General features: G+C 43.8%; 1 protein-coding gene across 1 annotated transcript in view; it reads left to right on the plus strand.

Annotated features, from left to right (window-relative positions):
* PKD1 (polycystin 1, transient receptor potential channel interacting) overlaps window positions 1-25,472 on the plus strand; it is a 243,841-nt gene that overhangs the window by 109,138 nt on the left and 109,231 nt on the right. The window contains exons 6-10 of the mRNA XM_077449362.1: window positions 4,687-4,901; window positions 8,020-8,132; window positions 10,616-10,742; window positions 14,862-15,118; window positions 16,461-17,192. Coding sequence (XP_077305488.1) covers window positions 4,687-4,901; window positions 8,020-8,132; window positions 10,616-10,742; window positions 14,862-15,118; window positions 16,461-17,192 — 1,444 coding nt within the window. The remainder of the gene's footprint in view (window positions 1-4,686; window positions 4,902-8,019; window positions 8,133-10,615; window positions 10,743-14,861; window positions 15,119-16,460; window positions 17,193-25,472) is intronic.

Here is a 25,472-nt window from a genome sequence, read left to right on the forward strand (position 1 = left end):
AGCGACTCCACTTTCAAGTTCACTTGTAGTGCAAAGTGGATTTGCCTTTCATAAATAACCCCCATTGTCTGCTATGGAATAACTTTAACTCATAAGATTGAGCATACCTCACATAATTGATTATTCAGATTAGTGATTAAACAGAGCATGTACGAGTAAATCCAGTTTTAGGATTTTAATGTCATTAGTCACGTAATTTAAATAATTTTTAGATAACTGAAGTCTTCTGCCTGCACTTTAATTCCAATCCCAGCACGCACTCCCATCTCCTGATCACTGTGCTAGAGAACCATACGCACTATTATTTGAATCTCATTTTGTTAATTGGTATGCTCCAATCAGAAGTAACATTTTAAGTGTTATTCCTTTGGATTTGGATTCAAAATGTTTATGTGATAGAATGTGTTTTTAATGTATTATGGCCTTTGCTGAATTAGCACTGCCTGCGAACAGAGCTGCTTCAACCTACTAGGCCTCATCGGTGCAGGACGTGCTCCAGAAACGCCATTTGCCCAGAGGTCCTTTCTTCTTTCCAGCAGTGTAGTGTGGGAGGTTCATCTATAGCAATGTGCAGCTCTGGGCCTCTTGCTTGATGAAGTCCTGGGTTTTGCAGATTATTTGCTCAGTCTCCAGAGCGGGAGGCAATGTGCGATTTCCTCCCTAGCAGCCAGCCAGCTCCTGGCACAGGCTCCTGTATACACATCTCCCTACAGCAGCTGTGCGCAGACCTCTTCTAGCTCCTCTCCGAGGCCCCAAAGGCAACTCGTTTTAGCCGGTCTGTCCTTGGCAGCGGAGCATGCTGGGAGAAGAGACACATGTGCAGCCTGGAGTAAGATCCTCGTCCCCAAGCCAACTGCTTGAAGAGCTTGAAGAGCTGGACTGCTAGTTCTCACTATCCTAAGCAGATGGCCAGATAGTAGAAAGTATATATACAGAGACAGACGTTCGCTACGCTGTACATATTTCATTTCCTTTTCGAAATGAGAGTGTCGCTCTGCCTTTCTGGCAAATTGGAAGGCTGTGCTGCAAAATGATCAACTTTACCCCTGCATTCAAACCTGAGCATCACACTTTTCAGCGTTTTTTTAAATTATTTTTGGGGTGTTTTCTCGTACGTTTTTATGTGAGCTTTTGAGTGTTTTTGCATGTTTTTATACCTTTATCCTGTACATATACGTCGGCACTTTGAAGAGGGATATCTCAGCCGCTGCCACAACCGAGATAACCATATTTTCAGGAGCCGGTCCTTTTTATGATAATGGTGGTCTCCGTGGCGGCGGGAGAGGTGCCACCTCCCTCCTGCCGCTCTCCCACACCCTCTGCCGCTTACCGGAGCCGTCTATCGACGGAGGTGATCGGGGACCTTTTCTGTGCTGGGTATGGAGACGAGTGAGGCTACGATGGCCCCCACCCGTCTCTACACCATAGGAGGACGGAAGGGACGTCAAAACGTCACTTCCGCCCATACCTCTTAAAGGCACATTTTTTCAATGTCATTTTTTCCAATGACAAATTTTTTTTTTTTTTGCATTTAAGTCCAAATATCAGATCTGAGAACTTTTTGACCCCAGATCTCATATTTAAGAGGACCTGCCATGCTTTTTTCTATTACAAGGTATGTTTACATTCATTGTAATAGGAATAAAAGTGACCCAATTTATTTATTTTTTAAAAAGCACTGAAAAAATAAATAAAATAAAGTAAAATAAATAAGAAAAAAAATTAATTTTTAAAGGGCCCCGTCCCGACGGGCTCACGCGCAGAAGCAAATGCATATGTGAGTAGCGCCCGCATATGAAAATGGTGGTCAAACAACACATGTGAGGTATCGCCGCGATCGGTAGAGTGAGAGCAATAATTCTAGTACTCCTCTGTAAGACAAAACATGCAACCTGTAGAATTTTTGAGGTGTGACATGTTGGGTATCAATTTACTCGGCGTAACATTATCTTTCAATTCCAAAACGAGGCTGGTCCTTAAGTGGTTAAAACATTTTTGAGCTTTGACTTTTTAAGGAGCTGGCAACTTACTAACCAGTTGCAAGCGAGCATCTGCCAGGGTCCTAACAAACAATGACTCATCCCTGCTGATCCTTTGGATCTGGTATGGATTTTAAGGGGGCACCCCACTCTGTTTTTTTTTTTTTCAGTGCCAACTCTTTTGTTTATATTCTTTTTTCAGCTGGGATCCCCTGCTGACAGCGGCGACGAGTCGTCGTTTGGATGCCGACTGGTCCCGGCTCCTTTACAACTGATGACTCATCCCTGCTTCTGCTGACAGCAGAAATGAGTCACTGGTTGTTAGGACGCCGGAGAGTGCCAGCTCCTAACAACCAGCACAAAACGCTCCCATAAGTGCTTGACGAGACGTGGAAAAAACATGCAAATGGCGTTTCTCAATGCATTTCTGTGGAGAAAAGTAAAATACTTCAGAAAGCACCATTCTGCTTGAATTGAGCTACAAATGTAGCTACAACACTTTTTTTGAGCTTCAAGGGTTTGGCTTCAGGCAGCTTGTAGTGGAGATGTGAACTATCTCCATAGAATGATTGATTTTTATTTTTTTTCTCCCTGAACATTTTGGAGCTTCGAGCTCCAAAACGCTCAGGTGTGAATACACAAGAAACTCACCCAGGCTCTCTCAGGAGATACATGAACTGAGCGCCGGTGTCAGGCCGTCACGTCCAGTACAAATCCATAAGGTCAAAGAGCCGGCAACACGAATGCTTCTCGTTATGAAAGGGTATTGTTAATGCTACAAGACCAGAACCAACAGAGAGCTCACCAATCTAGTGCACTAAATTGCTTCAATAAAGATAAAAAAATTACTAATCAGATGCACTCATAGGATAGACACCCCTCTTAGGTCCCTTTCACACTGGGGTGGTTTTCAGGCGATATAGCACTAAAAATAGCGCCTGTGTAGCGTCTGAAAAAATCCGGCCCCTTTCGCTCAAGTGTGAAAGCCCTCCGGAGGGCTTTCACACTGGAGCGGTGCGCTAGCAGGACGGTAAAAAAAAGTCCTGCTAGCTGCATCTTTGGAGCGGTGAAGGAGTGGTGCATTCACTGCTCCTAAACCGCTCCTACCCATTGAAATCAATGGGACAGCGCGGCTATACCGCCGGGAAAGTGCCGCAGCAGCGGCGCTTTGCGGGCAGTTTTAACCCTTTTTTGCCCACTAGCGGGGGTTAAAACCACCCGTTAGTGCCCACAGACCGCTGCTAAAATGACGGTAAAGTGGCTCTTTACCGCCGATGGCCGCACCGCCCCAGTGTGAAAGGGGCCTGAATGATTGAGTTTAGTTGTTTCCAACACCACAAAAAAACGTATCCTAACTTTTATTGAAATCTATATTTAAAACATATTTAATTTTATAATTAATATTTAAAGCATATTTGACAAAGTGGTCCTAATTTGGTCACTAATCATTGATACATTATACATGCATGTCAATTCTGTTTCTTATGGAAAGCCTAGTATCTTTGACCAATTATACCTGCATTGTTCATTACAGCAGGGGTCCCCAACCCCTGGGCTGTGGACCGGCATCGGTCCACGGTCTGTTGATAAGTGGGCCACTGCCACACAGCAGGAAGTGAGTGGTGACCACTGTGCAATTTAGCAGCCTGTGTTCATCCTCCCGTGTCTCCTGCCCCAATATTATTGTCATCTTATTAGCAGGGCAAAGGGCGGGAGGAACTGCACATTCACACAACCATCACAAATAATTTCCATAAGGCTTCATGTACACTGCTGCTGGTAAACAGACGTTTAGGAGCAGTTGGGTGGTTTTTTTTTCTGCAGCCCCTGAACTCTCCTCTGTTATCTTATCAGTACATGTACACAGGGTCATTTATATTCTTTTCTAAATGTTTTTTGGTGCAGCCCCATTGATCTCAGTGCATGAGTTTGACAGATGCGCTGCCTTGTCAAATTCTGCAACCTGAGTTTAAAATGCCATGGGTGTAAAACAAAGTATCATGGCCACGGCATGTGTGGCTGTAATGTCAGAACTCGGATGGGTGGCCGGAGGACAGTAAAACCGTGGTTCAGCAGCCTCTCTTTACTGCCCCCTGGCTGCCATTTAAAAGAACCGTAACAGAGGCTGAGAGCACAGGAACTTATCAACTCACAAGATTTCTGTCGGGATCAATGGGTATTGTTTTGCACTTGATATAATGAAACCGATGTAGTGAAACACTTTTGATGGTTTATTTGAAAGACCAAAAAGAATAAGAGCAGTTCATTGTTGGGTTTTCTATACACTTTATATTTGAGGCTGTATAGTCCAAATGCATTCAGCAGGGTTTTTACTATGGTTCCAGGTGGGACTGCAGCCACTTGTCATGTCATTTTGTATTTTGCTGAGTCTGTACAGATTTAGGGCCATTCAGAACATAAAAATCCTGACATCCATAGAGGCTTAGCTTGCAGGTCGGCCAGCTGCACATGATAGCTGCCAAGATAAAATATTGGATAAGCCAGCAGGTAGGCTTGGTCCCCCGATCCAGTTTAACTGCAAAATTGTAATGTTTACCTGCAGTGTACCTTTAAATGAAACCTCAATTTTGCTTTTTTTGTGTGTGTGGCTTACGTAAGATTATATTAGCAGTGCTGAGGTCATTGACACTTGTGTCATTCCCGTCCTTGTAAAACTAATCCTGTCTTTCCCCTGTCATCTTTTCAGTGGTTTGGAAGTGTGGATCGGATTCAATGACAGCCGGAGCTCTGAATCCCTCCCCGCGGGGAAACGCTTCGATTTGGAGAGCTGCCAGAATTGGCTCCCTGGTCAGCCGGAGCCGTCCCAGGCCGACCGTTGTGTGAAGATGGGGCCCAATGGAGTGTGTAATACCGACCTGTGCAGTGCCACACACAACTACATCTGTGAATACAAGCCACAGGGTATGGTACTACTTGGATATAAAAGAGGTTTTATTTCTCTTAACAGTCCTTTTTTTTTGTATTTTTGGGGGAAGGAGGGTAAGGGCCAGGACACCCTTAAGTAGTTGTAAATTCAATTGGCGGACTCTGAGACCTCAATAGGAGGACAGCCGTGCAGGGAAAGGCCCCAGCAAGGTGCCACATCTGCACATGCAGGAATGCTGTCTCCTAAGACAACAGTCTTTAACAGTTCCTAACTCAAAAGTAACAGTTCCTTCAGCTTCACTACAACTGCCTCTTGTAGTTCTTCAACACTGAGCTCCCAATCTCTCACTAGACCCTCTGATTCACTGACTCTGAATACCCTGAGCTCCTCTAAACTTTATGGTGGTATTTCCCTCAAGCGTCATCCCCCCTTCCTTGCTGGGCCCCTAACTTGGCACTCCAGATAATTCTCAAGCTTGAACTAATGATGGAAAAAAACTCTAAATGATCCTGAATGTACATTGGCTACTGTTGTTAAAGTGTATCTAAACCCAAGAAAAAAAAAAGTCATACATTGCAGCTTTTCCGTCCCTGTGATGATGCATTCGTTTTATTTTTTTAACCTAGAGAACATTTTCTGCAAGTACAGAGATCTTACCTGTAAAGCAAAACTTCTAAATTCCCTTGTTTGTCCTGCTTGACTGTAATATTTATTTTGAAGATGTACAGGCATGCACTGATAAGCAGACATCAAAAAACCTTAATGCGTTTTGCACAAAGTGCCTAATTATGATATATATATATATATATATATATATATATATATATATATATATATATATATATATATACACACACACACACACACACACACACACACACACACACACACACACACACACACACACACACACACACATTTAAAGTGATACCAGGCTGGATGGGACACGCCAGAGCAGTGGTCCCATCACATGCAGCCAATGCAAGTTGAAGGGGGGTACAAGTGCATTGGCATTTGGTATCATGGGACACATACTCACTGGCCACTATTAGGTACACTTTGCTAGTACCAAGTTGGACCCCTGTTTGCCTTCAGAATTGCCTTAATTCTTCGTGGCATACATTCAAAAAGGTGTTGGAAACATTCCTCAGACATTTTGGTCCATATTAAAATGATAGCATCACGCAGTTGCTGCAGATTTTTCGGCTGCAAATCCATGATTTGAATCTCCTGTTCAACCACATCCCAAAGGTGCTCTATTGGATTGAGATCTGGTGAGTGTGGAGGCCATTGGAGTACAGTGACCTCATTGTCATGTTCAAGAAACCAGTGATGAGATGATTTGATCTTTGTGACATGGTGCATCATCCTGCTGGAAGGAGCCATCAGAAGATGATGGTAAAGGGATGGACATGGTCAGCAACAATACTCAGGTAGGCCGTGGCAATTAAACAATGCTCAATTGGTACTAAGGGGCCCAAAGGGTGCCAAGAAAATATCCCCCACACCATTACACCACCACCAGCCTGACCCGTTGATACAAGGCAGGATGGATCCATGCTTTCATGTTGTTTACACCAAATTCTAACCCGTCCATCTGAGTGTCGCAGCTGAAATCGAGACTCATCAGACCAGCTAACGTTTTTCCAATCTTCTATTGTCCAAGTTTGGTGAGCCTGTGCAAATTGTAGCCTCATTTTCCTGTTCTTCGCCGACAAGAATGGCACCCGGTGTGGTCTTCTGCTGCTGTAGCCCATCGGGTTCAATGTGTTGTGCATTTAGAGATGGTATTCTGCATACCTTGGTTGTAACAAGTGCTATTTGAGTTATTGTTACCTTTCTATCATCTCAAACCAGTCTGCCCAGTTTTTGAAATACTCAAATCAGCCCATCTGGCACCAACAACCATACCACATTCAAAGTCACTAAAATTCCCCCTTTTTTTTCCCCCAGTCTGATGCTTGGTTTGAACTTCAGCCTTCACCGCGTCTAGATGCGTAAATGCATTGAGTGGCAGCCATGTGATTGGCTGATTAGCAATTTGTATTACCAAGCAATTGAACAGGTATACCTAATAATAAAGTGGCTGGTGAGTGTATAGTCCCAAGGAGGAGGGGGAAGGGATTGAGGAGAACAGTGGTGTACACAAACCTAGAGGCTGCAGTTGTAATCATTCTTATTGTGTTTCTGAACTTTTGTATTAAAATGAATTTATTCTTTACTGCCCAGCTGCATGGCACCAATGTATTTAGGACAGAAAACAAGAGGTCCAAGAACTACTTTAAGCACTTTGTGCGAAACGCATTGATGTTTCTTCTTTGATGTCTGGTTATTGGTGCATACCTGTTCATCTTCACAGTAAATCTTACTGTCGAGCAAGAGAAGTGGTTACATTTTACTGAAATTTTACTCAACATACCTGAACCAGGCAAGGTCAACAAGCCATGTTCCTTGAAGTGTGGGATATGTAAATTCAGCTCCCTCGTGGCAACAAAATTTCTGTGTCTACAGAAAAATACCTGTTAAATGTCCTGTGGATTCATTACAAGTACTTACTGTATAGCGCTGTTAATTTACGCAGCGTTTTACATATACTGTATATTGTACATTCACATCAGTCCCTGCCCTCAAGGAGCTTACAATCTTTAGGTGTGCCAACACTGCTCCTCCATAGATAAAGGGTGCCTTTAATAAAACCAGAGAGTGCAAAATCTGGTTTAGCTGTGACAACCAATCCGCTTCCAACTTCAGCTTGTTCAATTAAGCGTTGACAAAAACAAACCTGGGAGCTGATTGGTTTCTATGCAGAGCTGAACCAGATTTTGCAATCCTGAGTTTTAGTAAATCAACCCCATAGTGTAGTAAGTGAGTGTTATTGCCCTACTGCAGGAAGAGTGCTTTTGCAGGATTACTAGGTGAAAATAAAGGAAAAACAAGCCTGTAAAAAAGAAAATACAATTTGAAGAACACTTTTTATTCTGTCTTTTTTTTTTCACTCCTTTTTCTCATGTGGCTTTATCACTTTATTGTAACAAACTAGAAAAAAAGCACAGAAAATGGAGAGCGGTCTTCTGCATTTGGTGGTATTCTTGGGTGGGATTGTTGGGATTGTGTGCTGGAGAGTAATGCTGCCTTTTATTTTTCAATTCCCAGCTGTTTCTCTGAATGCAGAATACTTTGTGGTTGGATCTTTGGCGTTTGACAGGAATTGGCCTCTACAAAATTTAACAAGAGTGGAGAGTGTTCCGTCTTCTGGGGAGGTGGAGGTAAGTGTACGATAGGCAAGCTTGTTTGCAGGTCCCGTTCTAGCAAAGGTTGATGCAGGAGAAGATAAACTAATGTTCACATCACAAGCAAAAAAACAAACAAAAAAAAGAAGAAATAATAATTGTATAGGCCCCTGGTGCCCAATGTGTGGCTCCAGGGCCACATGCAGCCCTTTGGTATTTGTTTAGTGGCTTTCACGACCCAGTAGTCAGTAGTGGGATCTCTAGCTTGTAAAAGGGCTGTATTGGTAGTTATCATTAACAGCCTCACCTTGCATTTCCCTATTTTCTTACTACTGTCTTTTGCATTCTGTCTTCAGTCTCCAATCACATTTTCACAGTCTCTGGCAGTCTTCCATAGCACTACATATACTGAATATTATGTGCCTTGGTGATGTCAGGGGGTTACATTTGAGACCTCCATACCAACTCTGTATCTTGGCCTAGGCCGACACAAAAAGAGTCCCCACTGGCTTGCGCTACACTTTTAGTGTAGCGCCATTCTTATGAGGCGGACTGAGCCGGGAGGCAAATCGGCCTGGCGTCCCCATAAAGCAGCCACACTGCTGCCAGTATGATAATACAGACAGAGCCGCCATCAGGGGGGGACAGCCCATACATATGTAGGGGGACCGGGTGTCCTGAGAGACCCAGGCAGCTACCACTTACCACTTACGGACTGCCGAACGCCGATATACATCCTAACTTTGAAGAGGAATACCGTTATGACAACAGCTAACTGCCATAACCCCCGGTATCCTCTTCTTTGGCCGGCGGTCCGCTATCCGATAAGAGTAGTCTCTGTGGCAGATCGATTTTATCAGCGCTGCCGGGGCCCTCCACGGAGGTCATCGAATGCTGCCACTAGCTGGGTATGGAGACGAGTGAGGGGAAGATGGCCCCAACCCATCACCATAACATTGCAGGGCGGAAGCAACGTCAAAACGTCACTTCCGCCCATAGCTCTTCAAGGGCCATTTTTTTCTTTTTTATGACAAAATAATTTTTTTTTTTTATTGCATTTTAGTGTAAATATGAGATCAGAGGTCTTTTTGACACCAGATCTCATATTTAAGAGGTCCTGTCATGCTTTTGTTTCTATTACAAGCGATGTTTACATTCCTTGTAATAGAAATAAAAGTGACACTTTTTTTTTTTTTTTTAAGTGTAAAAATAAAAAAATAAAAGGTAAAATAAATAAGAAAAAAAAATAAAAATGTAAACGCACCCCATCCCGCCGAGCTTGTGTGCAGAAGCGAGAGCATACGTGAGTAGCGCCCGCATATCAAAACAGTGTTCAAACCACACATGTGAGGTGTCGCTGCGATCGGTAGATCGAGAGCAATAATACTAGCCTTAGACCTCCTCTGTAACTCAACCTGTAGCATTTTTTAAATGTTGTCTATGGAGATTTTTAAGGGTAATAGTTTGTCGCCATTCCACGAGCGGGTGCAATTTTGAAGCGTGACATGTTGGTTATCAATTTACTCGGCGTAACATTATCTTTCACAACATAAAAAAAATTGGGCTAACCTAACTGTTGTCTTATTTTTTTAATTATAAAAAGTGTTATTTTTCCCCAAAAAGTGTGCTTGTAAGACTATTGCTTAAATATGGTGTGACAGAAAGTATTGCAACGACCGCCATTTTATTCTCTAGGGTGTTAGAACAAAAAGAAGTATAATGTTTGGGGGTTCTAAGTAATTTTCAAGCAAAAAAAACAACAAATCTCAAAAAGAAGCTCAATCCTTAAGGGGTTGTCAGTTGAGATTGCTGACATTTAAGTGAACTTGCTACACAAATGTACTGTGTTATGACAAAGCGCAATATGCGTGAAACGCGTTAACATTTGTATTGTCATCTCGTGTCTTGGGCTTTGAGGTTTACATCTTATCTGGATTGTACCCAATAAAGCTTTCATTTATCGGAGGACTGGAGTGCAGTCAACACCTTCTTTACATGCGCAAGGCTTTTAAGACACTTCATTCCTATATGTACCACTTTAAAGTTACTTGTACAGCTGGGCTACATAGCATAGAAATGTGGCTAATTGTTCATTCTTGTGCCACCCTCCAGCAGACAGAAGGCCCTGCGTTCCTCCAATTACTATACATTCAAGTAATCCAGCATACTCTTTACAGCCATAGGCCAAAACATCAGCATGGTAAAATTACAGATGGTGCCATCAAACATATAGTCCAAGCAGTAGGGTATCACCACCATAGTAGACATTCAAGACAGGACATTTATTGCCCACCAGCAAACAGTAACATTTCAGGGCCACTGAGGAGTCCTTCCTCTTCCAATGACTAACACTTTCTTGTCTTGGATGTGTCCTAGTTGAGGCAGAACACTGATGGGCCACATCACCTATATGGAGACCGTAAAGGCTCTGTATTTCTTCCTGGCAGGAGAGAAGAATGATTGTTCACAGATGATCCAAATAATAAGTACCCACAACTTCAGCTCTTTTTTTCTCCTAGGTTTTGGTTTTCCCTGGTTTGCACTTTTCACGGGAAGTGTACCTATCCGCTCTGGAGTTTGTAACCGAGGAAGTACAAGACCCTGTGCAGCTGAGGTTCCAGGTGTATACACAGAGCACAGAACAAGGTATGAATCCAGTTCATTTGTATATTTTCTACAAGACAGATGAAGAATTTGTGAAACGGTGTGTAAAAATGTATGGACAAGAATGGCATGACGATGTGTTTTATCAAGTTTAGCGAAGTGTCCCTTTTTTTTACAAGATTGCCTCCACTTCCCTATTTTGCCTAATTTTTGCCTCCCATGTCCCATGGAATGTATGACCAGGTCTGGGGCAGCTGGTAGTTTCTGCGGCAGGTAACACATAAAGCACACATCCATTTTTTAAGCTAGCCATACACTGTGCAAATATTGTCAGTTTCCTGAGGAACTAGATGAAATTTGCTCAGTGGATGGTCCTGCTGGCCCTACTGTGTTCAACTAAAGACGATTATTCAATCAGCTTTTGTTACAGGAACCTGCTGAAAAATTTGTGGCCGAACTGTGGCTGCATCAAATCATGGATAATTCTCTTGAAGTCTTGCTGCCCTCTAGGACTGGGGCTGTACTCAAACCACTTTAACCACTTGCTTACTGGGCACTTAAACCCCCCTCAGTCCCTGACCAATTTTCAGCTTTCAGCGCTGATGCACTTTGAATGACAATTGCGCGGGCATACAACACTGTACCCAAATGAAATTTTTATCATTTTTTTTCCCAAAAATAGAGCTTTCTTTTGGTGGTATTTAATTACAGCTCTGAGTTTTATTTTTTGCTAAACAAACAAAAAAATCATGTTTAATAGTTTGTTATAAAATTTTGCAAACGGGTCATTTTTCTCCTTCATTGAAGTGCGCTGATGAGGCGGCACTGATAGGCTGCACTGGTGGGCACTGATGGGCTGCACTGGTGGGCACTGATGGGCTGCATTGGTGGGCACTGATGGGCTGCATTGGTGGGCACTGATGGGCTGCATTGGTGGGCACTGATGGGCTGCATTGGTGGGCACTGATGGGCTGCATTGGTGGGCACTGATGGGCTGCATTGGTGGGCACTGATGGGCTGCATTGGTGGGCACTGATGGGCTGCATTGGTGGGCACTGATAGGCTGCACTGGTGGGCACTGATAGGCATAGTTAAGGCGGCACTAATAGGCACAGATAAGGCGGCACTGATGGACAAAGATGGGCACAGATAAGGTGGCATGGATGGGTGACACGGATGGGCACTGATAGGTACCACTGGTAGATGGGAGTGATGGGCACTGATAGGTGGCTCTGATAGGTGGCACTGCTGGGCACTGATGGGCGGCACTGCTGGGCACTGGTAGATGACACTGATGGGCACGGATATGTGGCACTGGGGTGCAGCACCTATGTTGAGGCAGATTGTGGGCACTGCTGGGTGGCACTGTGGGCACTGCTGGGTGGCACTGTGGGCACTGCTGGGTGGCACTGTGGGCACTGCTGGGTGGCACTGACGGGGGGCCCTTTATTTTTTCTATTGTGGCACTGGCAGGGGGCAGGTGGGCACTGGCAGGGGGCAGGTGGTCACTAACAGGGCTGGCCATGATCGGGACTGATGTCCCGATCACGGCCGCCGGCGATCGGCTCTTTTTTTTCTCCTTGCGCTGTCAGCGTGAGGAGGAATAATAGCCGATTACCGGCTCCGTTATATGACATGATCAGCTGTCATTGGCTGACAGCTGATCACGTGATAAGGGGTCGGGATCGACCCCTTGCACGGATCGGTGATCAGGCGAGTCTCGTAGACTCGCCGATCACAGGGCGCGCCGGGCGCGCCCCTCAGGGGGCACGCAGGGCGCTCGTGCACGGGACTACGTCTATTGACGTCGTCCCGGAAAAGGAGATCCGCGCTGTAGCCGTCATTTGGCTATAGCGCGGATCTCAAGTGGTTAAAAATAGATGAAAGAAAAAGGGTGCACTGGCCTAGTGCATTATCCCACCAAATTTTTATTAATCGCTCTGATGAAGGACAATCTTTCGAAACACGTCAGCCTCTAGGGACCCTAGTGAGGTCCCCCCTATGCCCAGAGTCATCAGCTAGACTGGGAGTGGTCCAATGAGCACTTATACTACCTATGTTTGTGAGTAGTACTTATTTTACGCTTAATAAAATTTTTGTGGGATAATGCACTAGGCCAGTGCTCCCTCGTTCTTTCATCTATGGTATACATAGTTTGGTCCGAACTGGACTAATATAAGTATGTAAAAATTTCAATATCTGGTATTCTTATTTAACCTCCTCCCGCCCGCCGATCCCCTCTCGTTCTCGGACGACATCATATGACGTCACCCCAGTGTCACCGCTCTTGTGCGTCCGGGGGGGCGGGGGGGGGTTGACGCACAGCACGGTGATGACACAGCACGACCCCAATCTCAGTAAAGAGCCAATGACACAGCCCTTTACCCATGGGATCTGCTGTGTCCAATCACAGCCGATCACACATAAACACGGAAGTGCCTTTTATCAGCTCGTCTCGCCATACACTGACAGAGTGTGAAATGAGGAGAGCTGATCAACGGAATCTCCTTACAGGGGAGACCTGTACAGGTAATTATCAGTGAAGCCCCAGCAGTGATGCCACTCTGTGCCCATCGGTGACACCAATCGGTGCCCATCAGTGATGCCAGTCAGTGTTGTATATCAGTGCCCATCAGTGCAGCAGATTAGTGCCTCCTCATCAGTGCCCATAAGTGCTGCCTCATCAGTGCACCTGAAGGAGAAAAAATATTAACTTACAACATTTTCTGACAAACTAAGAAAAACGTTTTTCTTTTCCCAAAAATTTTCAGTCTTTTTTCCATTTTTTTTTTTTTTTTCCTCTCTTGGCAATCATTAATTTCAAAAAGCTACCTTCTATAATCTACATTGACACCTTCCCATTCCTCCAGTTTTCCTAGAGGTTTTTGTTGTCTGGTCTGCAATGTCTCCAGATATTGCAGAGCTCAATTCAGAAAGTTGCTCCATATCCAGACAGAGGTGATCTCATCCTGTATAGACCAGCCGTACATTTTCCTTTTCACACCGCCGTCATTTTCCAGTAAAAAATGTTTTCCATGTCTGCACCTGTGTCAGATGGGCGGGAGATAAACCTGCTGGCTCAGATACTGGTTGAATATTTAAGATAAAGCCTACATACGAGCGGCCTTACCCCGACACAGACTTGGTAGAGATTGTGAAAATGTCATCCAAGGTATGCGGTTGCCGTGGAGATGGCGTAAAAACAAAAAAATATTTCCTTGTGTTTGGAATTGAGTTAATTATTTGAATTTTTCAAGAACGCTGCAGAGAAATCACCGGGACTTTCTAAGGGAGGAGACAGTGTACAGTATGGCGTTTCGGACCGTGTCAGTGATCTAGGGAGTGCCTGAATTCTTGTTTGAGTTGACAACGCTGCTTCTGCTGCGTAAAGATTCCAATCAGTGTTGTCAGCCCCGCCTAGTTCTCCTCTGTGGAACTACAGAATACCTCATCCTCTCTTATAACTTTATATCTGCATAACAAAATGGAGCATGTAATCTTCTCTCTTTACTCCCAGGATGCCTAATGCCATGTACACATGATCTGAGTTTTTGCCGGAAAAATCTTGGATGGTTTTGTGCTCAAGCTTGGCTTGCATATACACGGTTCTCTGAACTTTCGACGGTCAAGAACACGGTGATATACAACACTACGACGAGCTAAGAACATTAAGTTCAATGCTTCCGAGCATGTGTCGAATTGTTTCCGAGCATGCAAAGGAATTTTGTGTGTTGGAATTGCTACAGACGATCGGAATTTCCGTTCGGGAAAAATAGAGAACCTGAAATTCCTCCAGCAAAAGTCCGATGGCGCATACACATGGTCAGAATTTGCGACCAAAAGCTCTCATCAGACTTTTGCTGGTGGGATTTCTGATCGTGTGTACAGGGCTTAAGTGTCAAATCACTAAGGCTTACGCTGGGATTCGATCCATGACATTAACAGGTGAAGAGAGCAGGTAGGGAGCCAAGAGAAGGTGTGTGGGGATGACCTTTCCAACTAACCAGTCCCAATTAAAACCTCTTTAAATAAAATCGGACTCTTAACTTATTCTTGAGGTTATTTTTTTTTCCATTTTCTATGGGATTTAAATGTTTGTTTTATTTTTTTGATTGTCCCATCTGACCTCTGTGGTTCACTAATGTTGTTTTCTTTGGTCAGACTGTCCAGTTCAAAGTGCAAGCACCCCGACAAGCAGAAAACCAATAAACGAGACTCACCCTGACTGTGAGGAAGAGCCGGATTCCTGCAATTACACCAACAGTAGTATACCGGTGGAGAGTGGCCATTTCCCGTTCAGCGAATCTAAAGATGCCACCTTCTCATCAATGGCCCAATCCAACAGAAGCCTTCCAAACTTCACCTTATTAAAGGAGTATCTTTTCACAATCCCTGCTGGAAATGCCACACAGTATTTGGTAATCTTATGTCTTTTTCCTATTTAAAGAAAACATTTTTTAGTAAGCCTGGTCTGTGAGAAATATGGGGGTTGCCCTCCTTGGTAAAAGTTTGTTTCAACTGACTGTGTCTGACTTCAGTACTTTTCTAAACTGGTGATCAGGAACTTTGAAGTCACAGCGCCTGATTTTCATTGTTAGTCCAGAGTCTTTAAGCTGGCCATTCACTATTAGATTTCTGAATGAATATTCACACGAGCATTTATACAAAAATTCTCAATTTCCGTCAGTCATTTGATTAGTTGACGAATGTTGTTTGGAAGTACTTTAATATGTTGTTTTCTTTTAACATTAAATATTGGTGTGAATGAAATTTCATGAATGAGCACCACATTACCTGTTAGAAAGTCACTCATTTGAAAAAAGTTTTCTATCCTGTGTCTTCAATTTTCCCACCTCAGCAGTCAAAAATTTGCATCAATTTGACCCCACTGACCATTAGAAAATGTAAAGAATTTTCTTAAAATGAAATCTTTTGAACAAAATTCTACTAGTGTATGGCCAGCTTTAGAGTAATGATTCCACTGAATCCGCATACCTGCCAAGTAACTGGCATATTCTGGAGGAGGTCTGCAGCAATAGATCTTCAAGTTTTATCCCAGCTATTTTTTTAGTTTTGGGTAAAGTTAGCTAGAGTTAAATGTATGCTGGTTTTATTTCTGTGTGTGCCATTGGGGAGACTTGTCTTCAATTCCTGTCCCTGTGACACCTGTACAAGAAATTAAGAAGTGGTTTTGACAGGAAGGCACAGACAGAAATGTATACATTATCAGAAGTTCTAATCTTCCCCACTCTAGTAAAAATGTGTTTTTGGTTTTGTTTTGGTCCCCCTTGGAGAGACTGAACATCACTTTATGACATGAAAGAAAATAAGGCAAAAATCTCTTAATCTTCTTTGCTTTATCCAAAGGAGAATAAACAATTTGGCTGCAAGTAGGCTTGCGTATTACCTACCAAGCTCATCCTTCTTCCTGCCTTCTTTATTCCAATACTCCAGCTTCTAAGAAAGCTAGTCTCTATTTAATACATGTTGCTGTTCAAGATGCCCCTAGAGCCCATATCAGTGGACACATTTACTCTTTTGGTTAAAGGAACATGCTCCCTTCTAGCTAACCCTAGATCTTACAAGTTGTCATGCATAACTTTCCAGCCCATACATCCTTGCGTCTTTCATGTACCACCTACAGGGAGAATTTGAACCAGCAGTGTACACATGGTGCCTTTTGAGAGGCCCTTCCCTATACAATACAGCAATCTTGATGTTAATGCTTGTACTCCTCTGTTTTCACTCTTCATTTTTTAGGCAACGTTTGAAGATGTAAGTGTTCAAATGCTCCCCAATTACCTCATTGTTCTACAACATGATGCCCCCAACAAAACATTTCTACACTGCCACTCCTCCAGATCATACTATGCATTCTACCAGTCAGATTGGGTTACCTGTATTCCTGGGCCCCTCGTAGGAGAAGCACTTATCAACAACACATGCTCATTAAGAGTCATTGGCACCACCAAAGAGCTTGCCTTGATTTTCAGTGATCAACTAAACCCTGGTCTATGGCCTCCTGGAAAATATACAGTCACGGCAAACTTTACCAACCAGTTGTACGAAGCTACGCAGTCTTACAGCTTTAGTGTGGTATCACCGGTTTCTGGTCTGAGTGTCGTCTATCCAACACCACAAGATGAAATCTACTACATTCCCAGTGACAATCCTGTTTTGATTCTCAAGATTCTTTCAGGCTCCGATGCCACCTCATTTTGGGCTGGCAACAACCAGACTTGGAACTTCAGTCGGACATGTCCTCCAAAATGTTTTGCTGTATCCATGGAATGTACCACAGATAAAGAAGACATTTCCTACTCTGAGGTCAATCTGCTTGGGCTGGGGAGAGGGGTTGTGGAAGTTTCAATAACTGTACAAAATGAGATAAGCTCCCAAAATATATCATTTTTAGTCAAGATGGAGGACCCAATCAGAGGACTGAGCACAAGCCCTTACCCTCAAGCCAGAGTGCTGCTCAACACCCGAGTGGTAAGTTGACCTTATATCACATAGGTGCCATGCACAAATTACAGATCTACAGGAAAATGTGTCTGAACCAACCTTTAATCTTTGAGAGCTTGTAGAGCACATAAAAAAAAAAAAACTGTAATTTACCATTTTCTGTTTAACCTTAATGTGCACAGATATATATATTTTATTTTTATTTTTTGCTGTATGGGTGTCTATTTTTGACATGCATTAGTTTGAGGCAGACTTGTCTTAGCAGTTTTAATTCCATGCTAAAGTAAATCAGAAATGTATTATTTGAAGCTTTTGAACTTTTTTTTTCGATGTGTGTGTGTGTCTGTATATATGTATGTATGTATGTATATGTATATGTATATGTATATATATATATATATATATATATATATATATATATATATATATATATATAATATAAAATAATAATAAAGTTGCGCACATAAGTTTACATACCCTGACAAAATTTATGACTGTTTTCCCCATTTTGCAGAGAAAATTAATGATTACACAAAATATTTTCTTTCACTCATGGTTAGTGTTTGGCTGAAGCCATTTATTATCAGTCGACTGTGTTTACTCTTTTTTAATCATAATGACAACAAAAACTACCCAAATGACCCTGATCAAAAGTTTACACACCCCAGTTCTTCATACCATGTATTGCCCCCTTTAACATCAATGACAACTTGAAGTCTTTTGTGGTATTTGTGGATGAGGCTCTTCGTCTTCTCAGATGGTAAAGCTGCCCATTCCTCTTGGCAAATAGCCTCAATTTCCTGTAAATTCTTGGGCTGTCTTGTATGAACTGCATGTTTGAGATCTCCCCAGAGTGGTTCAATGATATGGAGGTCAGGAGACTGAGATGGCCACTCCAGAACCTTCACTTTATTCTGCTGTAGCCAATGACAGGTCAACATGGCCTTGTGTTTTTGGATCATTGTCATGTTGGAACATCCCATGCGCAGCTTCATGGCTGATGAATGCAAATGTTCCTCCAGTATTTTTTGATCACATACTGCATTCATCTTGCCATCAGTTTTGACCAAATTTCCTGTGCCTTTGTAGCTCACACATTCCAAAACATCAGTGATCCACCTCCGTGTTTCACCATAGGAATGCTGTATCTTTCATCATAGGCCTTATTGACTCCTCTCCAAATGTAGTGTTTATGGTTGTGGCCAAAAAGCTACATTTTGGTTTCATCACTCCAAATGGCTTTTTGAGCGTTTGAGGCTTGTCTCTGTGCTGTTTGGCATATTGTAAGTGGGATACTTTGTGGCATTTGCATAGTAATGGCTTTCTTCTGGCGACTCGACCATGCAGCCCATCTTTCTTCAAATACCTCCTTATTGTGCATCTTGAAACAGCCACACCACATGTTTTCAGAGAGTCCTGTATTTCCCCTGAAATTATTTGTGGGTTTTTCTTTGCATCCCGAACTATTTTCATGGCAGTTGTGGCTGAAACCCTAGTTGATCTACCTGACCGTGGTTTGGTTTCAACAGAACCCCCTCATTTTCCACTTCTTGATTAGAGTTTGAACACTGCTGATTGGCAGTCTAAATTGTTTGGATATCTTTTTATATCCCTTTCCTGTTTTATACAGTTCAACTACATGTTCCTGCAGATCCTTTGACAATTCTTTTGCTTTCCCCATGACACAGAATCCAGAAATATCAGTGCAGCACTGGATGAAAGATGCAAGGGTCTGCCAGGAGGCCAGAAACTCATTGACCTTTTATACACACACATTAATTACAAGCAAACAGATCACAGGTGAGGATGGTTACATTTTAATAGCCATTCAAACCCCTTTGTGTCAACTTGTGTGCATGTTATCAGGCCAAAATCACCAGGGTATGTAAACTTTTCATCAGGGTCATTTGGGTAGTTTCTGTGGTGATTATGAGTAAACACAGTTGATTGATAATAAATGGCTTCAGCCAAACATTAACCATGAGTGAAAGAAAAGCTTTTGTGTAATAATACATATTCCCTGAAAAAATGGCCAAGAAATCATAAATTCTGCCAGGGTATGTAAACTTATGAGCAAAACGGTGTGTGTGTGTGTGTATGTATATATATATGTGTGTATATATATATATATATATATATATATATAAAGAGTGGGTGGTGAAGTAGAGAGTATTACTTATTGTTCACTTTGATTCAACAATAATCAAGTAATGTTTCAGGCACCCCTGCCCTTATTCAAGCCTATTATACAATAGACCAATCCAGAAGTGACAAGGAATGAATATACAGTAATCATTCTATATTACAAGAAAAATGTAAAAAAGTAACAATATAATGCAGCAGGATTATGTTGCTACTTTTTATCTCCTGTTCTGTCTTGCATTCTGTTTTATGATTAGCCATGAAGGGAATGCATGTCTGAAACATTGCTTGATTATTGAACCTAAATGAACAGTAAATAATGCTCCCTGTGCTACAACCCCCTCTCTTTTTCTATTTTGGCCCCAGCTTTGCTGCTGGTGCTGTCCACCCAGAATACCTGACTATGGATTCCCAGAGTCATATGGGATAGCTAAAGAGAGGGCACAGCACTAGTTGTCTGCTTAAATACACTCTCCCTCTCATTGAAAAATTAGCTAGAGCTGTAAAAGGAGGGGCTGTAATAAAGAGAGGTTGTTGCTGTCTGCAGATAGGTACTTCTGACCTTTTTTTTGTCGGCCTTTTCTAACTGCATACTTGTTCAAGAGCTGTGACATAGAGAGCATTAAAGCGAAAGGGGCATCATAACAATCAGACAAGTAGCTAGGGAATGCGGAGTGCTGGTAAGGCATCAGTGGGTAGGGGTTCATTTTGCCCGTGATACCGTAAAGAGGAGCTGCACCTTTAAAAAAAAATATTAAAAGCCAGCAGCTACAAATATTGCAGCAGCTGACTTTTAATAAATTGACACTTACCTGTCCCAGGGTCCAGCGCTGTCGGCGCAGATGACGAGCAATCGCTTGTCTCTCCGCTGCCCCCACCGCCATCCTCTGTCAGGGAATCGGGAAGTGAAGCATTGCGGCTTCACTGCCCGGTTCCCTACTGCGCATGCGCGAGTCGCTCTGCACGTCTCTACTGGTCTGAACTGTGTGTTTCCCAGAACACAATGGGGGGGGGGGGGGGGCGGGGCATCTGTGGCTAGCTGCGGCTAGCTTGTCCCGGAAGTGGGTGCAGATACCTGGATTGTACAGGTTTCTGAACCCCCCTCCCCCCTGAAAGGTGCCAATTGTGGCACCAGAGGGGGGGGAGGGATCAGATGAGCGGAACTTCCACTTCAGGGTGGAGATCCGCTTTAAGGAACACATACACCAATGACAATGCTTTGTAACTAATCACATTGCTAGCTAATAAATGTCAGAAGGTTTTGGAGTAAAAGGGTTTGCTACGGGTGCCATACTGCCTAATTTTCCAGTGCTGCAGGCTATTATCTTATATAATTAACTGACGTAATCACATCATGCCTAAAGATAGCTGATGCAGAAACCGCAGCCAGTGACTCACTGCCAAGTCGACTGTGCAATTTTTTCCTCTCTCTCCTCCTATCCGGTTTCCCATCATGCTTTCTCCATGTGGCGCCCTTATGTCAGGATGCAACGGCAGTTAGCGTGGATTCTGCCAGAAGTGAACATGTCAGATTTTTGTTAAAAAATGAAGCATGACAACCTACAAAAAACAAACCTAATGCAAGGCCTATAAACCACTGTAAACTTCTAAACATACAGAAAGATTATTTGGCTCCCAGAGCATGTAGTGGGATGCCGGGCCAGAGCGGACAAAGTTGTTTTGTCTTAAAATGGTGCAGAAAGGAACATTGTATTGTGATCTGGTGCAAGTTAGACCCGTGTGTACAGGATATCCCTTCATAACTTGATTTCTATTGTTTATGATCTGTTAAAGTGATTGTAACGGTTTAATATATATATATATATTTTTTTTATAAAATAACAAACATGTCATGCTTACCTGCTCTGTGCAATGGTTTTGTACAGAGCAGCCCTAATCCTCTTTTTCTGGGGTCCCCCAATAGCAGTCTTGGCTCCTCCTTCTCTCCAAGTGCTGAGCTTGATACCAATCCGGGCTTTGTGCATCTATTAACACACACAGTGTGGCTCAGCCTTGCACTCCCACTGTCTGCTCAGGGGATTTGTTTGACAGCAGAAAGAGCCAATGGATCTCGCTGCGTTTCCTGTGATTAGAGAGAAGAGTGGCGCTGCAGATCAGCAAAGTGCTGGATTGAGATCAGGCTCAGGAAAGTATTTGGGGAGGGCAGGAGCTAGCATTAAAAAAGTTTTACCTTAATGCAGAGAATGCATTAAAGAGAAACTGCAGTCTGCCCACAGAATTTGTAATAAAAACATCTTTGCCATTTTGAAGCGTCCCTTCAACCACTTTGCATATTATTTATATATACAGTTTCTGTACTTGCCAAATGTGCTGCAGAAATCTCCCTTCACTGAGTCTGGCTGCATCCACTTTAACTGTGGGCAGCTGAAGCTGCTGCCTGTTCACTTCCTGGATTTACACAGACACACAGAGGCACACCTACAGCTCAGCAGCTCTCATTGGCCCTCTTATGACGCATCCCCCCTCCCTTCCAGGCAAACTCTCTCACAAGAGTGAGAGAGAGCTGTGCATGATCTCATAAGCCTAGGCTTTTTATCAGACAAGAAACAGGAAGTAGGCTGTATAAGGTATTTACTGGCAGGAAAAAAATAAATGTTTTACTATCCAAAATTAAAACAACAAGGGCAGAAGATTTAATAGATGGAAAGATGAAAAATGACTGAAGTTGTGCTTTAGACTCGGTTCACACTGGGGCAACTTGTCAGGCGACTTAGCCGCCTGACAAGTCACGCTCCATTCTGTACAATGGAACCGTTCTATTAGGAGCGACACAAGTTGCTCCAACTTAGAAAAAGGTTCCTGTACTACTTTTGAGGCGACTTCAGGCGACTTGCATTGACTTCTATACAGAAGTCGTTTTACAAGGTGCCGCGGAAGTCAGATGCAGGTCGTCTGAGGCAGTCGCGCTGCCTCAATGTGAACCGATCCTTAAGGTAATAAAAATGACCTTTGCAACCTCTTTAATCTGCCAGCAGCTGACTCCCGTCTCTTGGCACATTTGTTCTTTCAAAAATTTTATAGCAGAGAGTCCCGCAGCCAGTTTTTTAAGCAAACTAGTCGATTTTTGAATGAACATTCCTACGGATATTGGTATGAAAATTGTCATCAGTATATTTGATGACTTAATGAATGTGGTTCGAAAGTACTTCCAAAAATTGTTGCTTTTATCATTCAGTTCTGGAACACCCAGTTCTTCCAGGTATGAAGAGGCAATGCAATCTTTTTCACTGTTTCCCAGGATGCATGTCACAAGGTGAGAAGAGAGAATATGCGTGTACAGTGACCAGGCCCAAAAATTTACTTGTGGTGGGAGGGGAGATTGTGCAAGGGCCCGAGTGGACAGTGGACAGGCCTGAACATTCTCACATGGTGAGAGAAGAGAATATGTATGGGCCTGAGGGGACGACGGCCAGGCCTGAACACTGTCACATGGTGGGAGAGGAGGAATATGTGTAGGCCTGAGGGGACAATTGCCAGGCCTGAACCCTGCCATGTAGGGGGAGGGGAGAATGTGCATGGACCTGAGGGGACAATGGTCAGGCCTGAACACTGTCACATGGTGGGAGAAGAGCATATGCATGGGCCTGAGGGGATGACGGCCAGGCCTGAACACTGTCACATGGTGGGAGAGGAGGAATATGTGTAGGCCTGAGGGGACAATTGCCAGGCCTGAACCCTGCCATGTAGGGGGAGGGGAGAATGTGCATGGACCTGAGGGGACAATGGTCAGGCCTGAACACTGTCACATGGTGGGAGAAGAGCATATGCATGGGCCTGAGGGGATGACGGCCAGGCCTGAACACTGTCACATGGTGGGAGAGGAGGAATATGTGTAGGCCTGAGGGGACAATTGCCAGGCCTGAACCCTGCCATGTAGGGGGAGGGGAGAATGTGCATGGACCTGAGGGGACAATGGTCAGGCCTGAACACTGTCACATGGTGGGAGAGGAGAATATGTGTGGGCATGAGGGGACAATGGCCAGGCCTGAACACTGTCACATGGTGGGAGAAGAGAATATGCATGTGCCTGAGGGGACAATGGCCGGGCCTGAACACTGTCATGTGGTGGGAGGGGAGAATGTGCATGGACCAAAGGGGACAATGGTCAGGCCTGAACACTGTCACATGGTGGAAGAAGACAATATGCATGGGCCTGAGGGGACAATGGTCAGGCCTGAATGCTGTCACAAGGTGGTGTGTGGGAGGAGAGAATCCGTATGGGCCTGAGGGGCCAATGACCAGACCTGAACACTGTCATATGGTTGCAGTGGAGAATGTCACTAACCCTGTGTAAGCTAAATCTGAGACCTTGCAGAAAGTTAAACAAGGACAGAGAGCAGCAGGGGAATATAGTGAAGGTGAATGTCAGGAGATGAGGGGTGACATTTTACCAGAACCTGCTACATAAATACAACGTCTGTCAGTACCTACTTTTTGCTGTATCTGAAAAGACTGAGAGACCACACTAGAAATCAATCATGTGTGTTTCATGCAAATGTTCTGAACAGAGGAGAAAGCAGAGAGATGACCACTCAGTCTCCCTCTGCTCCTTCGCTGTCCAGTCAGCAGGCTGTAGCCGGGAAGGTGTCACCGCTGCATTCCTTAAGAGTAACAGAGAAAATAGTGCAGACTTCTTGGCTGAGATCTGAGAACCGTATGAACAGATATGGAATTTTTAGTCGACTTTCATATAAGTATTTCATCTGTGTGTTTAGATGGTTGCCTGGAGTTTAACTTTAATAGGAAATGCTTCCTGTCCCTGCAAGCTGTTAGCAGGCTTCCAGCAAGCTTCAAGCAGTGCTAAAGCTTTGTGAAAGCCTGCCAAAGTCTGATAACAGCTTGTTTGAAGTGAGTGCCAACCTTCTCATTAAGATATTTGTTGAACAGATGCAGATTGGAGCTAAAAGACCCTTCAAGGCTTCAAGAAAGCTGTTCAGAGCATAGTGAAAGCATTGTAAATCCCCTCTGTGCCCATCCCATACTGCTCTATAGACTAGATATAAGTGTCATAGATAAGGTGAAAAATTCACCATAAAACCTAAGGGCCGGTTCACACTGCAGGCGAGGCGAGGCGACTCCGACTTGCCTCGCCGCGACCTGCAGCGGCCTCGGCGGCGACTTGCAAATGACTTCTGTATAGAAGTCAATGCAAGTCGCCCCGAGGTCGCCCGAAAGTAGTACAGGAACCTTTTTTCTGAGTCGGAGCGACTCGAGTCGCTCCTCTCAGAACGGTTCCATTGTACAGAACGGGGGCGACTTGCGGGAGCGAGGCGAGGCGAGTCGTGTCGCCTCGCATCGCCCGCTGTGTGAACCGGCCCTAAAGCTGAACCACCAACCCCTTGCTTTCTCACAACCTGCTTTAACCCCTTGGAGCCTGCAGAAGCATGCTGTTGCAGGGCACTTGCAGAGTGGCCCCACATACTTGAATGGGTTGTGATTGGTAGGCGGTAGCACCCACCAAAAGCAAAAGGGGGTGTGATTCCTGCTGCGGCATGTGTACACCTTTGGGTGCTGCCTCGGCAGCTAAAGGGGGTAGGGATTGGAGGCAGTAAAATTACAACTCAACCACAGAGTCCCCCCCCCCCCCCCCCAACATCGTGGGAATGAGCCTTAAGGGTACTGTGAGCACAGCAGCCCCGGTGTGTGGCTAGGAAGGCATTGAGGGTTGGTTTTCTTCTCTCCCTCTACCGCAAGGATAGGTCGGAAACCATTGGGAAATAGCTGGAAGATCACGGGTTATACAACCCTTCTTCTTTTTTCTTGTCCTGTATTTCCGGAATCTTCGCTTACTTTTGTGCCTCTTTATATATGATATACGGGCTATACTACTGCCTTACCCCTGTAGAGATGCTTTTTTTCTTTTTGGCTATCCATAGGGAATAAAAAGTTATAAGCTCCTGATGAAGCGTTATGGTGAACGCGAAACATGTAGAGCATTTGAGTATCTCTGAGCTGATTCGGCTGTGATATACTGTCTGTATAAACTAATTTTTGTATTGATGGTTGTTTGTTCCTTGATGTTCCCACATTGGATGCCTATGGGAATATATGTAGAATATGATGTACTTACAATACGCTAGACAGTGAAAGATTATGCTCTGAGGCACCGAGATCTTGTCTGTTTTTTAGAAATAAAAATTGTTT

Source organism: Lithobates pipiens, unplaced genomic scaffold (assembly GCF_037356315.1).
Source record: "Lithobates pipiens isolate NorthernLeopardFrog02 unplaced genomic scaffold, aLitPip1_a1.2 Scaffold_22, whole genome shotgun sequence".
Taxonomy (NCBI): Eukaryota; Metazoa; Chordata; class Amphibia; order Anura; family Ranidae; genus Lithobates; species Lithobates pipiens.